Source organism: Lissotriton vulgaris, chromosome 2_1, assembly GCF_964263255.1.
Source record: "Lissotriton vulgaris chromosome 2_1, aLisVul1.2, whole genome shotgun sequence".
In the NCBI taxonomy this organism is placed as follows: Eukaryota; Metazoa; Chordata; class Amphibia; order Caudata; family Salamandridae; genus Lissotriton; species Lissotriton vulgaris.
Window position 1 is genome coordinate 1413308179 of NC_141687.1, and position 24032 is coordinate 1413332210.

The window sequence follows — 24032 nt, forward strand, 5'->3', positions numbered from 1 at the left end:
TCCTTTCCCCCACTTTTTTTATAGGACTTGTGCCCTGTACCCACCCCTCCCCCGATGAACTTTTTCACCTGCGCTCCCACTTAGTACCTGTACTACACCTATCTGCTCCTGATAGTCTTTCTTCTGTATCTTGAGGGCTCCTTTCTTGCTTTGCATAAAATAAACGGACATCTGGAATCGAAACATTACATTTCGAGGGAAAGTAAAAGCGAGTCCTTTTCATTGTGTTGCTGTTGCGTTCGCAGCAGCGAAGAATATTTTTGACCGGTATGCGGCAGAGGCCTTGCTTTCATCCCTCTGTAAGCCGGCTAGGTCGCAGTGTCTGATTCCGTCTATTTCGGTCGGCAATTTCCATCCCCTCCCCTCCGTTTGGAATTTGCCCGGTGAAAAAACACATTATACTGCGTGGACTTCTCACTCGGAAATCGTTTGTTCTCCTTTAATCAAGAACCGATCTCTGCCGCGTTCGAAGTCATGGAGGACAGGGCTGTTCCTCACGCGTATCCGATGAGTGCGGAATATGAGTTCGCCAACCCCAGCAAGATGTACGAGCAGAACTTTGGGGACGGTAAGTGCGCACGAGGGGGCTCGGAATGGGTTCTTCTGGTACCTGGTATTATATGAGCAAGAGGCATACATTCAGTTCTGGTTTCTCAGCTTGGCCAAACTGTGTGACCTTGGGCCAATCGATAATTTGACTGCGTCTTAATTCTGTTACCTTCTAACGGTTCTGTTGCCTGAAAATATTAAGAAGATCAAGAAGCAGACTTCTCGTTGATAGCAATTTTATTCCACTCCTTAACAACCCTTCGTGAGGTCCCCAATCACCACTTTCTTGAATTGAGTGTTGTAGTGCTGGATAACAGTCTCTGAGTTAAATGAAGTATTGTGAAATAAAATTATGCCCTACTGAGTTGGGGATGAAGGTAGAATGCCCCCCCCCCCTCACTCCCCTCTAGAAAACAATGGAAACCTGTGGTGACCCTCTACAGCGTTTACCATATTCTGGGCGGAGGATGTGTGTACATATTACTCCAAACTGTGTACAGTCTAATGTAGTCGCTAAGCACCTCGCTTTAATACTTCAACAGCTCCCTCCTTTTAATACTCGTTGGTACCTTCCCATTGGTTATTACTCCCAGCCCTCTCAAAAGCGTTCATTTACACCAGATTTTCATTGTGTGAAGATTTTTTTGCTAAAATGCCTGTCATTGATTATATCACATGATAGAAGATGTCATGGATTTCTATGCATGATCAGTGATTGGCGCATAATATATACTCATCTAGGAATTTGAGATTTACTTCTTGCATTTATGAGGGTAGTGGAAAAATGTGACTTAATACATTTGGGTGGTGTTCAAAAATATGTTGCTTACAGCTATCCAAATCCACAATTTGTTTAAATTATTACCCAGTGGCAGTCGCCACTGGGTAATTATAGTTAGGATCCTGTTTAAATAAAAAAAGCATTTTTTTTGTTGATAATAACTTTGACTCTGTTTGACAAATCTCCACGAAACTTTCCAAAAAAGTACTATTTTGGACTCGCTTGCACATTGAAAGTTTCGGGGTGATCCATCAAGTGGGGTCCGAGAAAGGTGTGGGGCCCCAAAACGCATTTCCCTCATAAATCTTTCCATCATCCTGCGAGTGGGAGCAGTGCTGGTTCCCACAGGCATGTGGGGAACTGCCTGAGGCCACAGGGCCCTGGGGCTCCCTCGGGGCCCAAACAAAGGTAAGGTGGGTGACCTGAGTAGGCACTAGGGCTTTAAATCATGTGTGCCTTGGGGTTCCAGAACAGTTCAGGAGGGGGGATTACCATATATATATATATATATATATATATACATACACACACACCCAGACACCCACAAACTTCCTCCCAGCTCCATTTAACCCCTTCGCTGCGGCGGCTATTCCGCCGCAGCGCTAAAGGGGCGGGGCGGCCGCGCGGCGGCCGCATGCTGGTGACAGAGCCGCTCCGTCACCAGCCGCGGTTGAGCTATGCTGATGACGGAGCGGTTCCGTCATGACCCGCCCCGCTCATTAGAACGCCCGCGCAGGCGCGAAATCAGCGCCGCGCAGGCGCGGCGGCTGGGCCATAACGGAACCGCTCCGTCATCAGCACAGCGCACCCGCAGCTGATGACGGAGCGGTTCCGTCATCAGCATGCAAAGGGTTAAGAAGAGAGCATACACACAGAAGCTGGAGAAGTAGATCAATTTAATAAGGCAGGTCCTTCATCACCCCGTGACACAGAAAGATGTGTTTCTTCTGTACTACAGCCTTTCTTAAATCTGTGGGGCACCATTTTAAATACAACGTTATACTCTTTATGTTATAGACATAGAAAATATACTATGCATACTCATAGGCAGTAGTATTAAACGCTCATATGATCATAGGCATAGAAGTTAAAGATTAAGCAGTATGAACATGTGTGTAAATGCAAGACTAATGTACAACCTCACTGGACTGAAGGTTACATTGTGTGCTCAATTGAGACCATAATGGTCTTTCGACCATGCCCGGCATAGCTGCTGGACACAGCCTAATACATAACTTTGTTCCATTTAATTTAGTCCTTGCCAAACTAGTTAAAATCATTTTTCACTGCAGCTTTTATTGAAGTCTTGATATGTGAGACTAAGTTTTTTCATGCGCAGTGTGCCATTGTCAGTCACAAAAGTCTCGAGCTACCCTTCTACACTGTGTCAAACACCGGTAACTGCTACATTTTTCATAGTGCTAAAGTCCAAAATTTCTTTCAACGCTCTTACATTTCAGTTAGTTACCACCAATGTGAACAATGTCACTGTGAAAATAAGCAGCACTAAAAAAGCACGCTCTTTTCTAGTGACTAATAGTCCCTTATAAAAACACATGGCGTGATTCTTGTTTATGTGCAGCGCAGGTCGCCTTTCATTTTCAAGCTGCAAGAAAATGCAGAACCTTCTCTATTTTATAAAACACTAGCTTACCCGTCGCGCGTTCTGCGATCTAAGAAGAAAGGAAATTTAAGGAAACTTGTTATGATAACATTCTATTTACATTATGTCATTTTTGTTGAAACTTATTAATTTTAATATGGAAAACATTTTAAAGTATTGTTTTAATTCTGTTTATTTATTCGAGTGCTTGTGGATACACAGTATTTTTTTGTTTTTCCGTCTGGTGCGTACACAAATAAATCAGAAGGTTTTCCGACGCGTGAGCTGGCCACATACAGTTGTCCTTATGAGAAGCACGGATTCTCCAAATCTAGTCCACACACTTGCCGCAATTGTCCTTGTGTTTTGTTGATGGTCATTGCAAAAGCGAGTCGCACCGGAAACTGTAAATGTTCAGTATTGGAAAGATTATGAGGGCCCTAGGGGGCCGGGGGGGCACTATTTAACACATTAAAAAAGAAATTGGGCCAGAAACCTTAGCCGGAGTGTACTCAACAACTTTTAACAATTTTTTTTTGTTTTGTTTTTGTTTTTAAATTTAAAAAAAATAATAATTTGTTTCTTTTTGCCAGAAACCTTCGCAGGAGTGTACTCAACAAATTCCCAAAGTTTCATGTTGATCGAATGAATGGTGTAGTAATGCATAAAGGAAAACAGACAAACGTACTTTTGTTTTTATAAAGTGACCAGGAGTAATGCAGGGTCACACATGCTGAAGCTTAAATATCACCTAACCTGCCAGGAGTCTAGACTTTATATAAATATATATACATCTACAGCCCTGAGGGTTGAGGTCTCCAGGGCCTACTGTTGCTCGGGGAGGGGGGTACGCTGCCCCCCCCTTTAAAATAAGCATTTGCAATGTAATAGGTCTCGCATTCACACAAGCTTGCTCTATTGGCATTGTAAATGGCATTACCTTTTACTTGTGTTTTGGGTTTTAAAACATAAATAAAATGTATCGTCAATTACAATACTAATAGCTTAAACTCTCGCAAGTGCGAGACCTATGGATTGCAATAAAGGGCCTTACTTTTTGAACGGAGGTTCCAGGCTCCATTAACGAGGCATTGTAGTGCACCAGCGCACTATCACAGCAGCGCAAGAGTCCATCTGCCCACTCCTCGCAGCACCCGCTTCGCGGATGCCGCTTCGCTGGTGGGCACTAATGGCAGTAACATCGTGGAAGAGCACTTCAGGACTCAGGCGGCAAGGCGGTAAGGGGCGCGAGGAACCAGCGGGGCTGCGAGCGTGCAGGGACTTCATTTCCCAGAAGTCCCTGCGAGACCGACGGAGAGCTTCCGGTCCGCTCTCCCTGCTGGCCCGCCCCCCGCCCATCAAAGGTTCTTAAAGGTGTTCCTGCCTCTCCACCTTGTGGGACACTTACTTTTTGAACGGAGGTTCCAGGCTCCATTAACGAGGCATTGTAGTGCACCAGCGCACTATCACAGCAGCGCACGAGTCCATCTGCCCACTCCTCGCAGCACCCGCTTCGCGGGTGCCGCTTCGGTGGTGGGCACTAGTGGCAGTAACATCGTGGAAGAGCACTTCAGGACTCAGGCGGCAAGGCGGTAAGGGGCGCGAGGAACCAGCGGGGCTGCGAGCGTGCAGGGACTTCATTTCCCAGAAGTCCCTGCGAGATGACGGAGAGCTTCCGGTCCGCTCTCCCTGCTGGCCCGCCCCCCGCCCATCAAAGGTTCTTAAAGGTGTTCCTGCCTCTCCACCTTGTGGGACACTTACTTTTTGAACGGAGGTTCCAGGCTCCATTAACGAGGCATTGTAGTGCACCAGCGCACTATCACAGCAGCGCACGAGTCCATCTGCCCACTCCTCGCAGCACCCGCTTCGCGGGTGCTGCTTCGCTGGTGGGCACTAGTGGCAGTAACATCGTGGAAGAGCACTTCAGGACTCAGGCGGCAAGGCGGTAAGGGGCGCGAGGAACCAGCGGGGCTGCGAGCGTGCAGGGACTTCATTTCCCAGAAGTCCCTGCGAGACCGACGGAGAGCTTCCGGTCCGCTCTCCCTGCTGGCCCGCCCCCCACCCTTCTCGCCCCCTACATAATAACTTTCTACTCCCGCAGCGCGGGACGCAGCCCGGGCGAAGACTGGGCAAAGACAGGGCCGTTTTAGGCCGTTATAGACCGATTAAGACCGGACCGGGCCAGCCCTCTTGGTCTTTTTATGTGTACTATTTAGTTGGGTTCCCTGCTTTGATTTATCTCATATACTGCCCATACAATGTCTGTCCGCGAAACTAGGAGTAAGGCTACTAAGACCTCCAAAAAGGCTACAGGTACCCTAGATGATTTTATTACCAGGACTAGCCTCTCAATTGATAACGAAATAACCAAACTTCAGCACAAAGTATCACTAGAACTAGAGTGTGCTAGGAGGCTCTCTACCGGACTTGCACTTAGGAAAAAATCTTCTTTAGGTAGTATTGCTACCTCAAAAACTCCCGAGCGCACTACTGGACCCATACCAATCATCACTCTGGCCGAGGTTCACTCTATTGCAGAGGAAACAACCCCCCTTATCAATCATGACTTCATTGGGCCTTCCGTTAGTGCTGAACCCGAAAACACTCCTCCTTTGGATCCTCCGATAGGGAGCACCGAGGATACCAAAAATGGGGCGAACCATAAAACACTGGTTGAAATAGAATCTAACAAAAGCCAGGTACCTGTTAAGGCGCCATTAAAACACAAGAGAAAACGCAAACACTTAACTGCCTATGCTAGGAAAAAGGCAAAGGTAGCACTTAGTCAGAACATTATGGGGGCTGCTTCAAACATGCCTAGTGTAATTATTGACAATACTATAATTGAGGAAGCGCCTCTAACTGTAGAAAGTACTAATGACACCACAGATGAGCAAAACTCCATTGTAATGGCCGACCATTCTGTTCATGAGGGCCAAAGAGTTTCCTTAGATATGATAGAACAAGAAGGGGGAAGGGAAGAATTCCTAAAATTGGTGTGGGGGACGCTTAAGAGATTACTTAGACCGCTAGAAGTCAGGCTAACTGGCATTGAGAATCAGTTGCTTGAGGTAGAGAAAAGTGTCATCACCTTATCAAGCTTAAGCCTTAATTGTACTGATGTACCTATAGTCCCTAAGCAAGCTCCAGCTCCCGCTCCTGTGTTTCCATTGAATAAAAACCCAACTAATGAACAGCAACAAAAGGAGGGAACAGTAAAAAATATAAATACTAAACAGTCAACTAGCACTACTGACAAATCAAATTCACTTCCCACAACTTCTACAACTGCAAACACCACTAACAAACCCCTGCAGAAAAGTCATGGCCAAAGTAATACATCCCAACTGCCAAATGCTGCCACTAGCCATTCTTCTATCCAGAGTGCACCGGCCCCAAAGAAACTCCCATCAAATCCTTCTGCCTACCCCCATATCACCCCTGCAAGCAACAAACCCCCGTCTGACAGATCCTTTGCAAATACTATCAACAAGACAAATTATCAATCTAGCCATACGTATAGTAACTTTAAAGGAGGGTATATAGACCTGCCACCTGACGCCAGCCCATTTGTAGCTGTTCTTACAGGGGTGCCTGAACTAGAAAGCCAATATGAAGAGAATTTCCAATCCCTAAAAAATAAAGTGATATATTGGCTAAATACAAATAAACCCATTCCGAACCACATGAAAAGCAAAATCCTTATGGTTCGGAGGGTACCGTGGGTAGGGCCCATGGCTAAATCAATTATGGGTGATTGTATTGTCATATCTTTTGAGGAACCCCACAGTGCTGAACAAATCTGCAAATGGAAATCATATGGAGCAACCCCACCCATTGAAGCTAGGCCCTTATCGTTTTTTTACCCTCCACCCAGGCCCATTCAATATGGCCCTAACTGGAATTCTGTTAACCAGTATCATGGTTACGCACCCAACTTGGCTAGACAGGTTGATTACAATATGTGGTCTGGCATTCCCACTTTCAATAGATACAGTTGCTTAGATGCCGTCGGCTGACTTGGAATTATACCTGATTGTATTTCCAAGTTATATGACACCTTTTGTAATCTTGGTAATGACAATTCTCATCCCAGAACTAATCAACTAATGTCTGATGATGATAAGGATGTTGAGGATAGGATGCGTAGGATAATGCCAAATCACCAGAAAAAGGAATCGTCCTTGCCAGTTGAAAAAGTATGCTATAGCCTAGATATGGGTTGTCTGGACGGGGGATCTGATACCGTAGCTAGAGAAATGGCTAAAGAGCTAGAGAAAGAAATGACCAACTCACAGATGGGCAGTGTACTTAATCAGCCGGTAATGATGCCAGCCTTTGATGACCAGAGCCCAATATCTCGCTTGCTTATCCTATCATGGAACATCGCTGGTGTTGCCAAGAACCTAAAGGACCCCGATTGGGCAGACTATGTTGACACCAGTGATATTTGTCTGCTACAAGAAACCTGGGCGACTGAAGTTCCACACCGGGTCGGATACAAAACTTATGGAACCGAGGCAGTCCAGTCTGACAGAGGAAGACCATCAGGGGGTCTGATCATTTGGCTTAAGATCACTCTGGTTATGAGGGTTGAATCTATCGATACAGGCACTCCTGATATTTTGGCCCTAAAGGTTACTCCTCCTAATGGAAATGAATGCTACATCATCAATGTATACAACAGACCAATTGGTCATTCTAAGGTCTCACCTACCTTGGAAGCCTTGGATCTCCTTTTGAAAAACGTAGTTGGAGATACTCCGGTTATTTTGGGAGGAGATTTAAATTGCAATTTCGAACCTGTTCTTGGCATCAATGATGTTTTTGAAGATGAGGACCAAGTGTATAAAATTCCCCAGCTCGAAACTTCAAAATTTGTCAAGTATTCTACCTTGGCCGGCCAACTACTAAGGCTAACCGCAGATCATGGTCTTAGAGCATGCAATGGCCGCCTCCCTTCGGATTTGCTAAAACAACCAACCTTTTCCAAAGCCATTAGCAACTTAGACTTCTTACTTGTTTCACTTAGCATCTGGCATTTTTTGATTGACTTAAAAGTGACAAGTAGGGGGGAAAGTGATCACTATCCTTTGGAACTTTACATCGATGTGCATATGTTTAGTGACACCATCACCTCACCAACTGAGAACACCAACGGAAGAGTGTGTGAGGATGTTCTCATAAATAACAATAGATGCGCAGTAAAATGGCCCCGGATTTTGGCAGATGGTAAGGCTTTAGCGTCGGTGTATTCTCTTTTTGAGCAGACGTTTGCACACATAGCTGACCACACCTTTTTACCTGTACACTTTGATCACTTTATTGAACTCCATAATGCCTTCTTTAGTGAATTAAAAACATATCTGTCAAAAATGCCAAGGAAAAAACAACAAAACATAAGAGTGGCCAGTCATGGAAAACTATGGTACGACCACTCATGCAGGATTGCTAAGAGAAACTTATTGCTTGCTATTAAAAGTAAATCAAAAGAAGAAGTTAAACTTGCAAGGGAGGAATACAAACGCGCCCAAAAAACATCAAAGAAACTGTGGGAGGAGTCGATCTGGGCTGAAATGTTAGCTGCTGCAAAAATCAATGATAATGTTGGATTCTGGAGGCTGGTGGCAAACGAGGGGCACGCAGGGAGAGTTGTGAAAGACATGTTTCTGGATGAAATGACTTGGGTAACCCATTTCACATCTCTTTACAAACAATACGATGGTGATAACAATAGGAGTATATGGTCTCCCCCTCCTATTGAACCCCTTAACTTTACACTGGAGGAAACAGTAAGGGCGATCAACGAACTAAAAAGCACTAAAGCACCAGGCCCAGATAAAATACCGGGGGACCTATATAAACACGATGTTGGAGTTTGGGCCCCTTACGTGAACCGCTTGTTTAATGTTTTGTCTTCAAATTGTTGCTTTCCAGATAGTTGGCGTGCAGCGGAAGTTGTGTTTATTTTTAAAAAGGGGAATAGACTGACACCTTCTAATTATAGACCAATTAGTCTTATGGACACGCTGCAAAAATTATATGCCAAACATCTGCTATTTCGGATCAACGACTGGCTGGACGATTCTAATATAATCTCCAAATTCCAAGCTGGGTTTAGGAGCAAGACCAGCACCATAGACCAAATATTTCGATTTTGTTGTTTGATCTGGAAGTATGTGCATATTAGGAAAGGTCACCTGTACGTAGCTTTCGTTGACCTGAGAGCTGCATTCGATCTTGTCCCGCGCAGCTTGCTCTGGAAAACGTTAAGTGAAATAGGCCTACCTGGATGCCTCCTGGCTCAAATAGTTGAGTTGCACGCTGGAAACTTTGCAAACATTAGGTGGGGTCCAAATGGTGAGCTGACGCGCAACATTCCTATTGAACGCGGGGTTTGCCAGGGGTGCGTCTTGGCACCTACCTTGTTCTCTCTGTTTGTTAATGATGTCCCTGATTATCTGAATTGTTGTATTAATGATTCCCCGCAGCTTAATGGAGAAAGGGTGCCTGCGTTGCTCTTCGCAGATGATACCATTCTCATGTCTCAGACCAAGAAGGGACTCCAGGCACTCCTTAACTCCTTTAGCTGTTACTGCATGACAAAGGGTTTGGAAATTAATGCAGATAAAACTAAATGTATGTCATTAAATCCCAGCAAACCAGACAGAGGGTTCTTGACCTTGAATAGTCAGAAATTAGGTACTGTGGAAAACTTTTCTTATCTGGGTGTTGCACTTGATTCGAAACTAACTTGGAAAGCCCAAATTGAGAAAAGTAAGATATCATATGCCCACAATGCTAAACCGATTATATGCAAAATGAATGCCAGCACAAGCAAAAGTGTAACCCCTGTTTTAGAACTTTTTAAATTCAAAATTCAATCTGCTGTGTTATATGGAGCAGAGATATGGGGACCTTGGGCAAAAGATAGTTTTCAGAGCCTGGACAACAAATTTATGCGTGCCATTGTAAGGGTCCCAAATAGCACACCTTTAATACCCCTTCAACTTGACCTGAATTTTAGAAGAACAGATTATTTTGCCATTGTAAGACCACTAATATTTTGGGTTAGGTTGTGGACCACCCCAGAATTGATAGAATATAGAAATGGCCTACAAGAACTGTTGAATCTTGATTCTTTTAATTCTATCCAGTGGCTTGTGCATATCAAAAAATGGTTTACCCTCCTGGGCTTATACTCAATGTGGGAGACGCCTGACAACTTAGCGACCTCTTCTAAATTAATAGTCAAGCGAGCCTTCTGGACTCACATGAGTGACAAACTAGTAGATGGAAGTAGAGTTGGGTCCGCAGTTCAGGATTTTCTATCATTCAAGGATGAGTTTCGTTTTGAAACATTCCTGGATGAGATAGAGCCACCCATCGCAAAGTCCCTCTATCTAAAGTTCAGATATGGGATACTTATGCTGAACCATAATATAGAACGATGGTCACAGAAAAAACTGGGAGAATTGAATGTTAAAAGCGGGTGTTGCCCTATGTGTTTCAATGCCTGCATGGAGAATGAGGTTCATATGTTTTTTATATGTAGTGCGTACATGAAAGCTAGAAAGAAATGGATAAAACCAATGTGTAACCTTCTAGGAACGAGATACTGTTCTATAGCCTATAGGATCATGAAAAGCAATTCAACCCAGTACATTGTATTTAGCATAAGTAGGTTCCTTTACTCTGTTTACATTATTCGCAAGAAACAAGGTCAGGTACTCTGAGCAGGACTCGTGTATATGTTTACAAAACTCTGCCAAAATGAAATATATCTTAAATGGAGATTGTAAAAATTATTTCTTAACAATACTTTTTAATTAATTGTTGTTATTTATGTTGTTATGATTGTTTATTTTTAAAGTGTATATGTGTCTTTTATGGCCAAACTGGCCGAAATAAATAAATAAATAAATAAATAAATAAATAAATAAATAAATAAATAAAAATAATAAAGGGCCTTCTCGACTGCTTGTTAGATTGTAAATATCAAAGGAAGAGACCGGCCTGCAACGCCTTCAAAGTAGTGATAAATAGTGCAGTGAAAAAGATGTGTAGTGTTGTAAATTAGACAGACACAAAGGGGTCTGTTATAATGGGGACGGATCACCACCGCCCGTATGGCGGTGGTGATTCGCCCGCCATTATCCCCCACCCACATGCAATTTACCCCCGCCTGATTATGTTGGCAAGGGGTACCGCGGCGGACGAGAAGACCGCCCGCCGCTTTTTCGCCCGGTCGATGAGTCGACCGGGCAGAAAAGGTTTGAATATGGTGGCGGTGTCTGTTAGACAAAGCCATCCATATTACTATGCATGCAGGGATCAGACATGCAGATTTCGCAGTTGAGGGGCACGTTGCGGGCCCCCAGGGCACATGGGGGGTACCTACCTTTGCATGCACAACGTGGCAGGCTCCGCACGGTGCCTGCCATGTTGTGCGTGCAAATGCACAGTGTGCAGCCACAGCATTGTGGTGGGCGGTGCTGGGTGCACCACTCGCCACAATGATGTGGATGGGGGATGCCACCGCCACCGTGGTGGTGGCATCCTAATTGCAGGCATGGGACCCCCGCACCACTAGCGGCCGATCCCAGCACCACAAGGGTGCCATCCTAATAGGCCCCAAAGTGTGAAGTGAGAGTTACATATGAACCCAGCTATAAACACTAACAAAGCGCACCAACACCTTTTGCTCTGTGATCACACTGTTGTGGCTCAGGAGCAAGAGCAGCGGGGGGCTATTTCCTGCAGTGTGGTATTGCGTAATGTCATTGCTATCTTTGGCATAAAACACCCCAGCTGTAGTAGGGCCCTGGCTTCACGTCCTGGTGCAGGGCCGGTTGTGCTTTATGACAGGCATGTAGGGAGGGATGGATGGTGTTGGCTGCAGCTCCGGCTTCGTACTGTGCCACTGGGATTACTAGTGAGCCAGAGGTGCTGAGGTGGTGGTATTGGTGGTGGTGGCATTGGGATTGGTGGTATTGGTGTTATTGGTGGTGCTGGTGGTATTTGTGGTTGTGATATTGGTGGTCCTGGTGTTGGTGGTGTTATTGGTGGTGGTGTTTGTGGTGGTGGTGTGCATTGGTGGTGGTGGTATTGGTGGTGGTGGTATTAGTGGTGGTGGTGGTATTGTGGTAGTGGTATTGGTGGCGGTGGTGGTATTGGGGTGGTATTGGTGGTGGCAATGTTGGTGGCATTAGTGGTGATATTGGTGGTGGTATTGGTGGTGGTGTTATTGGTGGTGGTGGTATTGGTGGTATTGGTGGTAGTGGTGGTGGTATTGGTGGTGGTGGTATTGGTGGGGTGAAATTGGTGGTGGTACTGGTGGTGCTGGTGTTGGTATTGGTGGTGGTGGTAATGGTGGTGGTATTGGTATTGGTGGTGGATTTGGTGGTATTAGTAGTGGTGATGGCATTGGTATTGGTGGTGGTGGTATTGGTGTTATTTGTGGCATTATTGGTATTGGTTGTGATGGAATCGGTGGTGGAGGTATTGTTGGTGGTTGTGTTGGTGGTGGTGATATTGGTATTGGTGGTGGCATTGGTGGTTGTGGTATTGGTGGTGGTAGTATTAATGGTGGTGGTATTGGTGGTGGTCTTAGTGGTGGTGGTGGTATTGATGGTGATATGGGTGGTGATGGTGGTATTAGTGGTGGTGGTATTTATGGTGGTATTGGTGGTGGTAATCGTGGTGGTATTGGTGGTGGTATTAATGGTGGTATTGGTGGTGGTATTAATGGTGGTATTGGTGGTGGTGGTATTGGTGGTAGTGGCATTGATATTGGTGGTGGTGGTATTGGAGGTGGTATTGGTATTGGTGGTGGTATTGTTATTGGCAGTGGTGGTATTGGATTGGTGGTGGTGGTATTGGTGGTGGTGTGTTGGTGCTGGTAGTGATATTGGTGGTGGTAGTAGTGGAATTGGTGGTGGTGGTATTGGTGGTCATGGTATTGGTGGTGCTGTGGTGGTGGTATTGCTGATGGTGGTATTAGTGGTGGCATATGTAGTGGTGATATATGTAGTGGTGTTGATAGAGGTATTGGTGGTGGTATTGATGGTAGTGGTATTGGTGGTGGTGTTGTAATTAATAAAATAGGCTTTTGAAAACAACCAGTCAGGTGGCTTTAGTACAGATGACATGTAACACAGATGTGCTGTTGTTCAGCTTAAGCCCATTAGCACAGGATTATGTCCTACCCGGAATTCACATGACTTAGGGCCATATGTATCAAGATATCAATTAGCGATTCTGTAATAGCGATTTTTTAAGAAATCGCTATTTCAAAATCGCCTATTGGTATGTATCAAAAAAATCGTAATTTTTTAGCGATTTCTTGATATTCCTTAATTGCGAATTCGCAAATTGCGAATTCGCAATTAAGGAATACTTTCCCATTCATTTCTATGGGCCTCCTGGCCCATAGGAAGGAATGGAAATTTATTCTCAATTTGCGATTCGCAATTTGCTAATCGCAAATTGAGAATAATTTCAAGGGTGCAGGGGTGTCCAAAGGACACCCTGTTGCACCCCTGAAATAAGTATGGGAGAACATGTGGTGCACATACATGCCCTTAGGGCATGTATGTGCATCACATGGCACTTAGAAAAATGCAAAAATGGGCATTTTTCAAGAAATTTGCAAATTACCATCAACTTGAAGTGGGTGGTAATTTGCAATTCCTTAGGGACGATTAGCAATTTTTTTTGCTTCATACATTGCATTTAAGGAACCGCAAAATTTGCGATTCCTTAAATGCAATTGCAAAATAAGGAATCGCAAATTTTGCTACTCCTTATTTTGCACCGGATTTTCATTCATACATCCCATTTAGCAAATTTGCATTCGCAAAGGCCGAAATTCTGCGAATTTCGGCCTTTGCGAATGCAAATTTGTATGATACATATGGCCCTTAGTTTGCTAATCATTTCTAAATGCAATTTACTTGGGGACTTGAAGCAGACACTAGCTAATACTGTGTTAAAGTGATTGAAAGCAGGCACCCATGTTATGGGGCGGCTGTGCTGCTTAAAAAACACAAACAGTTTCAGCCGAAGTAGCGCATGCCCGACCTGCAGTAGGGGAAACTCAATAAAGTAAAAAGTGCCTACAGACTAAAGAACAGGTCCTGTATAACAACTGCAGTGAAAGGGTCAGTTGCAATGGGAGGGTACAAATGAAGACAAGGCTGTGCTAAGGAGGGACTAACAAGCCTATTAATGAATCCCAAGGCAGCATTTATGAAAGACGATGGAATTAGATAATGAAAACTATGGGACGAGAGTGGGTGCGGCTTCTCTCCCATACTCTACTATAGCAGTCTTGCAAAACGAGCAGTGATTGCGCGCTCCCACTAGACTCAACCTAAAAAGACGTTGAGGGATGGGGCCCCCATTTCCAGGTCCTGTGGCCAACCACCTGCAATGCAGCATGTGGTTGGCTGCTTTTGGGGGGTTGGCTGCATGCGGGCATTGGCCGCATGCTAGGCCTGTGGCCAAGCCCCTGCATCGCACAACTGAAGGCACTGCTCAGAGTGGGGTTGGCTGCCTTTAGAGGAGGTTGGACACAGGGCCTGCCCACAGGCCAGGCCTTGTGGCCATCCCGCTAATGCGCACAGTATAAGGTTGACTGCATGTGGGGGGCTGGCCACAAGGTCTTCAGCACTGCTAATTACCCAACATATTACATCACTCATGACATCTTCTATGACATCATTGATAATATCACTGCAACATTTGCAATGAAATTAGTGATGAGAAATCTGTGCATGGCTGGGGCGCAAGTCATCAGTGCTATCATTTGAGATGTCATGAGTGATGGTATCAGTGATGTCACTGACCATGTCATGAGTGATGTAATATGTGACGTCATAAGCAGTGCATTGCGGGGACTTAAGTTATAGTTAGCTCAAGTAACTATAACTGTTGAATTTCACTGGTTTTGTATGAGTGAAATATGAGCCTGACGGTACCTTCACTGTAACCTTTCCTTTTTCAGTGGATATTGAAGGTTTTTTTATTTCTATTTCCTAACTATAACATGCCTGTAACCTTTGTTTTTTTTCAGTGAATTTCAAAAGTTTTTAGATTGTATTTCCTAACTGTAACCTGTAACTTTTGAGAGTGAGTGTGTGAGTGAGTGTATAAGTCTTTCAGTGGGTTTGTTAGTGAGTGGATATGCAAGTGCCTCTCTGTGTTTGACAGTCTGTGAGTGAGTGCATGAATATCGGAATGCGTCTGTGAGTGGGTGTCTGAGTCTCTGAGTGGGTGCATGAGAGTCTGAGTGAGTGTCCCAATGGGTCTGTGAGTAGGTGTGAGAGTGTCTGAGTGGGTTTGTGAGTGCTTCCATGAGTATGTGAGTCAGTCTGTGTGTGGGTGCATGAATCTGAGTGTGTGTGTGAGTAGATGAGTGAGTGTCTGAGTGGGTCTGTGAGTGGGTGTGTGGGTCTGTGAATGGGTGCGTGAGTGTCTGAGTTGGTCTGTGAGTGGGTATGTGAGTATATGAATGGGTCTGTGAGTGCTAAGTGGGTCTGTGAGTGGGTGTGTTAGTGGCCAAGGCACATTTAAATGGGTGTGGGGGGCCATGCAGCCCCTTCTCCAAGCCAATGTTGGCCCTAGGGACCCCATCCTCGTGGGACTGCCATAATTCAATGGGGAGGGGGGGCAACACAGCACCCACCAGGTTGACTTTGGCCCCAGGGACCCCATACCCCAGGGCCTGGCCACATTTGAATAGGGGAAAGGGGCCGTGCAACCCCCTTCCACAGGCTGATTTCTGTCCCTCCCTCAGCACCCATTATTGATATATATATTATTTAGATGGTAAAAGGGGCCCCACACCCATTGAAATGTGGCCCGGCCACTCACATTCCCACTCACCGACCCACTTCCCCACTTCCAGCAAGGGCACTCAATGTGCACAATGGGGACCACTTGGGAGGCTCAAAGCCCTTGCAGTCTCTGCCTCATTTGAGAGTCGGCATTGCTGCTGCACACAGGGAGCTGCTGAAAATGCAGTTCAATGCATGCAGGAGCGATAGTTTCACCTCTTTCCCTGACTGCATATCTGCGCACAGGGATAAAGATAAAAACCTCCGCTTCCAGTGGGTGGGAGCATTTTAATTGCTCCCACCCGCTGGAGCCGAGGTGTTTGCTTTTGCTTGGTGGGTGGTTCCCAATATACGGTCACCACTGTGTAGTTGTAGTTTTGTAAGGGTTCCATAGGAAAAGCATTTTTTGCTTTGCTAATAACTTTGCCGCTGTTTGACACATATTCACAAAACTTTCCCCAAAAAAGTCCTGCATCTCAGCCCCTTCCTGGAAAGATTGGGGTGATCCGTCAAGCTGGGGAAAGCAAAAGAGGGGGAACCCATACATCGTTTTCACATATTAATCCCTATAGGAAATTGTGAGAAACAATACATAAAAAAGGCTGAAGAGATCATCTTTCAGAATTTAGAATTGATATTTTAGGTATCTGGGCAGTTGGTATCATGGGAGTCCAACGCAGAACCCCAAATGAAAAAAATAGAGTGATCAGATTGGCCGAGTGTGCTTTTTCCCCCATCGTTCATTTCAGTACTACTGGACAGGAACTGTCCTGTGGTCCAAGCAATATTATTGGTTGGCTACAGCATGAAGAAAAATGTTGAAGCTGCTATTACAGGACACTGGGAGTTGGTCCCTGGGAAATGAACTTGTTTAAATAAAAGATATGATAGGGGGCAGCATAGGGATGCCCTGACTGACTGGAATTCATATCTGAGTCCAGAGGGACGAACCGTAGAGGGTACAAAATACTGTAGGTCCTGTGGCTAACCCTACACCATGCACAGTCAGGGGTTGGCCACCCGTTGAGGGTTAAGTGCAGGGCCGGTCTCAAGCCAGATCGCACAGCCACACCCACACAACACAGGGCCTAAAGCCAGGTTCACTGAGGGAGTTGAATAAACAAAATAAAAAACACTGTAATTACCCAGAAAAAAGGTTAAATTAACGTTTCAGTTAGGTATAGTAATTATATCTTTTTTTAAAATATATCATTAAAGTTAGGTAAGGTATTAAGATTTTAGCATACATTTAAAATACCTAAACAAACTGGAAATTCTTTGAAAAAAACAAAGGTTAAGGTGACCACATAGTTAGGTAATGCAATTGTAAAAAATTACATTTCATAACGAAAGCAACACTAAAATTCAACATTTCTAGTTCAGCGAGCTAACTATAACTTTCCCACCACCATGTACTTGTTAAATGACATAATTGATGACTTCACTGATGACATCGCAAAATTACATCATCAAACATCACTGATGACGTCTTCCACTAATCTTGTGTTCAACTTACAAACCATTAAAGCCTTTGAAATATGTAACAACAAGTACTAAATGGTGTGAAATGATGTAAAGCCTAATTTACATAAACATATGTGCTTATGTAAAATAATTACACTATATCTATCTCCCTTTAGAACCACTAACCTCATTAGGTGGCCAAGCCCCTACTATGCTGAACCTTCGCCCTATGCGCACCTCTTCATGGAGGGGCCACTCACTCTCGACACCCATGCCCCATTAGGTCGCTATGCCCCTACTACAAAAAGGCTTTGCCCTGTGCATAACCTTTTACTTACAGATTCTCAAACAGTGTGAGGTGGTGAAGTCCCTATTATGCACAACCTTTGTACTTAGTCAACTCCTCATGGAATGTCCAGACCCTCCACACAAGCAAGTCCCATTAGGAAGCCAAGCATTTTCCAAATGCCATATTCTTAAGCAGTACAAAAGCAATAGCAAATTTTCTCACAATATAGCTCATTAGTATTTTTGTTACCTGACATTTTCACTTAACTATAACATCACTTTAATATTTGCTTTTTTCAGTGAACATATAGGAATTTGTTTAACGCAAAGATTGATTAAACTAGCATGCACCCAACCCCACTGTTGGTCCCACATATAAGGCAAGCCTATTGGCTTGTCAAGGGGTCACCATATCATTATATAACATCAATCCTATTGGGTTTATCAAAGGGTAACCTCATCATTATACAAGACAAGTCTATTGGCTTTGTTAAAGGTGACCACACCAATAAACAAAGCAAACCTATTGGATTTGCAAACAATATGAAACGTGTTAGTCTATTTTTTCCACGCTTCAGACCACATAATGCAACCATAAACCCAAGTGGGCCCTGCGGCCCATGCTGAAGAACAAAAGCTTCCTCTCTGGGATTGCTTAGGAACATCATAAACTTTTCCTGGGATCACACTGTATATGGGGATATGCGATCACTTAGAATTTCTTCATTATAATGGTTGCAGAGTCGGAAACAGTGTTGATCTGAAGTCTAGAGATAAGATTCAAAATAGGCTTTTAAAACAGTCAATAAGAAAGAATTGACTCAAAAAGGGAGTTCGAGAATAGAAATTTTGAAAAGAACATGAACTTTTTATTGAAATTTAAAAGTGCAATACAGAAAATAGAAAAAGGCAAATGCAGCAGCAGTCCCATTAATTCAGTGAAGGTAAGCAGAAATCAATTGCCAAGAAGGCCCTCAGGACCAGATGTGCAAAGCGAATTTTCGGTCACATATTAGTCAAAATCAGGAAAAATTGGCTTAGTTTCAAATGTACAGCAAATCAATAGAAAATCTTGCAGCATCCCTAGAGGCTCGGTTAAAAGTCTGGCTCAACCCTCTGGTACCTTGGCATATACCAGTCAGGCTTAACTTAGAAGCAATGTGTAAACTATTTATGCAGCACTTCAAATAGTAATAAAGTGAAAACACCAGACAAAAAAATCTTCCACCAATTTAGAAAAATAGAGAAAATTGTAATAAATAAATCACGACCAAAGTGACAACCATCCAATCAGTAGAACTGGAGATATGGAATTTTAAAGATTTAAGTGAAAATAATGCTAAAAGCACAAAGCGCTAACAGTGGTTATATGGTGGTGCCTGACAGGTACAAAGTAACACGTTTAGGCTGACCACGATGGAGTGCCAGCCAGATCCAGGGACCTACTTTGGCCAGCTGTACACAGTACCTTAATCCTGGTTGCAAAAGGATGCTAAGTCCTGCGTGAGGATGCATTGCGCAGCAGAGGCAATGCGAGGTTCGGGTGAGGAGAGGTGTCGTGCAGGGGCTGTTCGGATGGGCTGCTTTGTGCTTGGTGGTGTCCTTGCACGGAGATGCATTGAACACCTGCAGTTCCAATGGGCTGCATTTAGTGAGAGTATGTCCTTGTGTAGGCATGCATCATGCAGCGACAGTTCTGATGGGATGCTGTAGGCAGCAAAAAATCCTTGCATCGCGGAAGTTTGCATAGCAAAGGTGATGCGTCAATTCCAACGGCGATGTGTCGGGCAGCAGAGGTGATCCACCCGTTCTGTCAGAGGCACGCCGCGCTGCACAGGAAATGCGTCTGTTCTGCTGGATCCACAGATGGGTAGGCAGAGCACATAAGGGCCCACTCTCGGGGTCCAGTACTGGGGTGGCACCACTTTGGAGGGCAGGACCCACAGATGGCAGAGTCCAAATGCTGTAGTCAAGGGTGTTGAACGCCTGTTATGTCCCTTCGGCTTCTGAAAAGGATTCCAGCCAACTAGCCCCTGGAGTCACTTTAGTTTCCTGCATTCAGAGATGCATGTCCAGTCATTCTCACTCAGTCAAGGGCATGGCAGCAGGTCAGTACAGCAGGGCACTTTCAGCAGGACAGCTGCCCTTTTTCCCGGCAGAGTCCACAGGTCCAAAAGTGTACTGTAAAGGTGGGTCTAATATTTATACTAGGGGACTACTTTGAAGTGGAATAAGCTTCTAGAGGTTTCCACCCCGAGGTGTCAGGTATCCCCTTCCTCAATCTCCTGGCCCCAGCTTGTCGAATGTCATTAAAGGCCTTGTTAAACCTTTTGCGAGAGTGCTTAGGTAGAACCTTTGTGATGTGCATGTGTGGTAGGTGACAGCTCCACCATTCATTAAATCAGAGTGATCCATCCTGCCAACACCCTTCTTCCCGCTATCTCACTGCCTGGGACCAAAACATAAAGACCAACTGCCAGTGACACATAGTCATGTGACCCAGGAACAGGCTGCAGGCACCAAATGGTTAGGGCAAGACAATGCCAACTTTCTAAAAGTGATAAAAGAGTTATTGAGTTAGGATGCACTCCTTCCCTTGTCATATTCTGTAAACTTCATTATTCAAAAACAAGATATCTATGAATGCGTGCGATCAGAGCACATGACCCGCACCGGTCACATTTTATACATAAGTGGAAAATCGGACACGAACTGCCACGCCCATCTGTCGCACTGCGGAGTGGGAAATCTTCCCTCGTGTTTAGACAATTGTGGTGAGTTTATCTATTTTCGCCGTTGTTGTCATCTTTAGCCATACTAGTCCTCATTCATTCTTTCTTCCTTCAAAACTTTAAAAATCCCTGCGGGGACAGCGGAGTTCCATCCTTTTTCTTTATTTCATTTTTCATATATCAACTGAGTGCTTCTGAGGCATTTCGCAGTGACACGTTTATATAAAGATCAAGATAAACACTTTCAGCAACAAATGACTCATTTCATCTGCCCAATGCATTTCGAGCCTAGCTGGCTCTTCGCCAGGGGTCTCTGTAATAGAACAAAAACACATAACAACTATCCATGCTCTGTTGCCCTTAACAAAAAATATACCTCTCCTTTTAAACTCAAAATTCGAAATACTGTAAAACTTTGTGTACTCCGAAACCATAACACACACCTTCACCCTTACGAAAGTGAAAAACGTATGACCAATCCTTAAACTACAGGCATTTCTCGAATTCTCAAATCAGCTCTTAATCTACCCTCGCTACTACCAGCTGTCTCCATTCCCTTCATTATCATATGCATCGTAAATACCTTGTGCGAGTCACCGCCAGCAGCCTGACCTCCTCATTTTCATTGCTCAGTGCTTGTGACGTTGTTAAATCCCAATCACAGTCAACCGTTAAATACTAAACAGAAGCCTCCCCACGTGTGTTTAGTCAGGTGTAGGTACTCCCTCACCGAACCTGATGTCCCAAAATCCTTAAAGTTGTCCGCTGTAATTAAAAAGCCTCACGTCAACTACAAATCCCATAATGCATTCCCCAATGACATAGTCAAAAACCTCGTGCTATGATAACACAATTTCACCAGAAAAAAACAATGTGTAAACCGTGGTTCAACAGTTCATAGTAGTAATGCGTTTTAGATGGATGTAATCGTCAATTTGTAAGATCAACTTTCTGCTTAACTGCTGCCTCTTTAGTGATCAAAGTTCTTTATTCCATAAGTTCCTTTGAATTCACACATTTATCCTTGGGGTGCAAGCCTGATTGGGACGGTTCATTTCGTAGAAAAAAGAGTTATTGAGTTAGGATGCCCTTGCCATATTCTGTAAACTTCATTATTCAAAAACAAGATGTCTTTGAATGCGTGCGATCAGAGCACGTGACCCGCCCCGGTCACATTTTATACATAAGTGGAAAATCGGAAACGAACTGCCGCGCCCATCTGTCGCACTGCGGAGTGGGAAATCTTCCCATCTGTGTTTAGACAATTGTGGTGAGTTTATCTATTTTCGCAGTTGTGAACAAAAACATATTTCAACTATCCATGCTTTGTTGCCCTTAGACAGCTGGCAGTAGCAAGGGTAGATTAAGAGCTGATTTGAGAATTCGAGAAATGCCTGTAGTTTAAGGATTGGTCATACGTTTTTCACATTTGTAAGGGTGAAGGTGTGGGTTATGGTTTCGAAGTACACACAGTTATACAGTATTTCGAATTTTGAGTTTAAAAGGAGAGGTATATTTTTTGTTAAGGGCAACAGAGCATGGATAGTTGAAATGTGTTTTTGTTCTATTACAGAGACCCCTGACGAAGAGCCAGCTAGGCTCGAAATGCATTGGGCAGATGAAATGAGTCATTTGTTGCTGAAAGTGTTTAGCTTGATCTTTATGTAAACGTGTCACTGCGAAATGCCTCAGAAGAGCTCAGTTGATATATGAAAAATGAAAAAAAGAAAAAGGATGGACCTCCGCTGTCCCCGCAGTGATTTTTAAAGTTTTGAAGGAAGAAGGAATGAATGAGGACTAGTATGGCTAAAGATGACAACAACGGCGAAAATAGATAAACTCACCACAATTGTCTAAACAAGAGCGAAGATTTCCCACTCCGCAGTGCGACAGATGGGCGCGGCAGTTCGTGTCTTATTTTCAACTTTGTAAAAGTGGCATTTTCAGAATTGTGACAAAAAATATGGCTTTACCATTAAAGAGGGCTTTTAATTACAATTCTTTTGACACCAAACTCAAACTGCCTACATGTATCTGATTAAATGTAATGGTGAGCAGTCAAAATATCGAACATTAAATATCGACCTACACTAATATCGAGGTGACTATATTGAAGGGACAGAATATCGATGTTAAGAATATTGATGGACACAATATCGACCCTAGGGTAAGTAATATCGATTTTTTTTATATCGATATAAGTAATATCGAAGTTAGTAATATCAATATCAAATATATTGATGTTACTAATATCGATGTTACTAATATTGATATTTATATTATTGTTATTATTTTATTATGTATTAAGTATGTGTTATATGTGTTTTGTTAAGTGTTCTACTGGTTTTAAAATATATGTATACAATTTTTATATGTTAATAATGTTTTTTAGTACCATAGCGGGTTGTGGGTTTATAGGGGAATAGGGTGGAAAGTAAATTTCATTATACTAAATTATTATTAATTTTTAGGAATTATAAATTAATTTTAATTATTTTTTGCGTTTGAGTTCTGTAGCGGGTTGTGGGTTTATAGGGGAATAGGGTGGGAAGTGATTTAACTGTAATTAAGTAATAATTTTTTTTAATTAATTGGTATTGATAATTATATTTTTGTTAATCAATCATTAATTGGTAATTAATTTTTATTATTTGGTAATTAATTTTTTATAATTGCTTAATTGATAATTATGTTAAGTGTATTATTTTATTTTTGGAGTGTGTTGTGCATTTATAGGGGAATAGTGTTGGAAGTTATTGAAATCTAATTAAGCAATTATTACATTTATTGTTGGGTATTGATAATTAATTTATTGAATATTAATTAATAATTGGTCATTATTTTAAATTATAATTTTTTGGTTATGAAAAATAATTAATTGTTGTTCTATTTGGTAATTAAATAATATTAAATATTATGTATTGATAACTTTAATTAATATATTAATAAGTAATTATTTGGTAATTAATGTTTAATAATTATTATTTTTGGTATAAAAATCATTTAGTTGTTCAATATTTGTTAATTGGCAATTAGGTTGTAATAATTAATATGTTTTTTGTTATTAAAATATTTTATTGTTCAACATTTATTATTTGGTAATTAATATGTATTCATTGTTACTTATTGGTATTTATTATTAATTTATTGGTAATTATTATTCATTGGTAATTATGTGTTTAATCATTATTTATTGGTATTTGTAAATAGTTTAGAGTTAATTAATAATTAATTCATTAATTATTTAAAAAAAAATTCTTTATAAGTATGTTATTTTTAACTTCTACGCTATCCAGCACTTTCCCTACTGTTGCACTCTCTGGATTTGGAATAGTAATTTTTACCCCTATGCTATCAAACACTTTCCCTACTGTTGCACTCCCTGGAGTGGGAATAGTAATTTTTACCTCTACGCTATTCAACACTTTCCTTACTGTTGCACTCACTGGAGTGGGAATAGTAATTTTTACCCTCCCGCTATTCAACGCTTTCCCTACTGTTGCACTCTCTGGGGTTGGAATAGTAATTTTTACCCCTACGCTATCCAACACTTTCCCTACTGTTCCACTCTCTGGAGTGGGAATAGTAATTTTTACCCCTACGCTATCCAACGCTTTCCCTACTGTTCCACTCTCTGGAGTTGAAATAGTAATTTTTACCCCTATGCTATCCAACGCTTTCCCTACTGTTACACTCTCTGGAGTGGGAATAGTAATGTTTACCCCTACGTTATCCAACACTGTTCCTACTGTTGCACTCTCTGGAGTGGGAATACT

At 43.0% G+C, this 24032-nt stretch overlaps 1 protein-coding gene across 1 annotated transcript in view; it reads left to right on the forward strand.

Moving 5' to 3' along the window:
• The first annotated feature begins 387 nt into the window (after window positions 1-387).
• The window catches only part of HSPB2 (heat shock protein family B (small) member 2), a 50100-nt gene continuing 26455 nt past the window's right edge, over window positions 388-24032 (forward strand). Inside the window, exon 1 of the mRNA XM_086958853.1 lies at window positions 388-568. Coding sequence (XP_086814979.1) covers window positions 475-568 — 94 coding nt within the window. The 5' untranslated portion in view covers window positions 388-474. The remainder of the gene's footprint in view (window positions 569-24032) is intronic.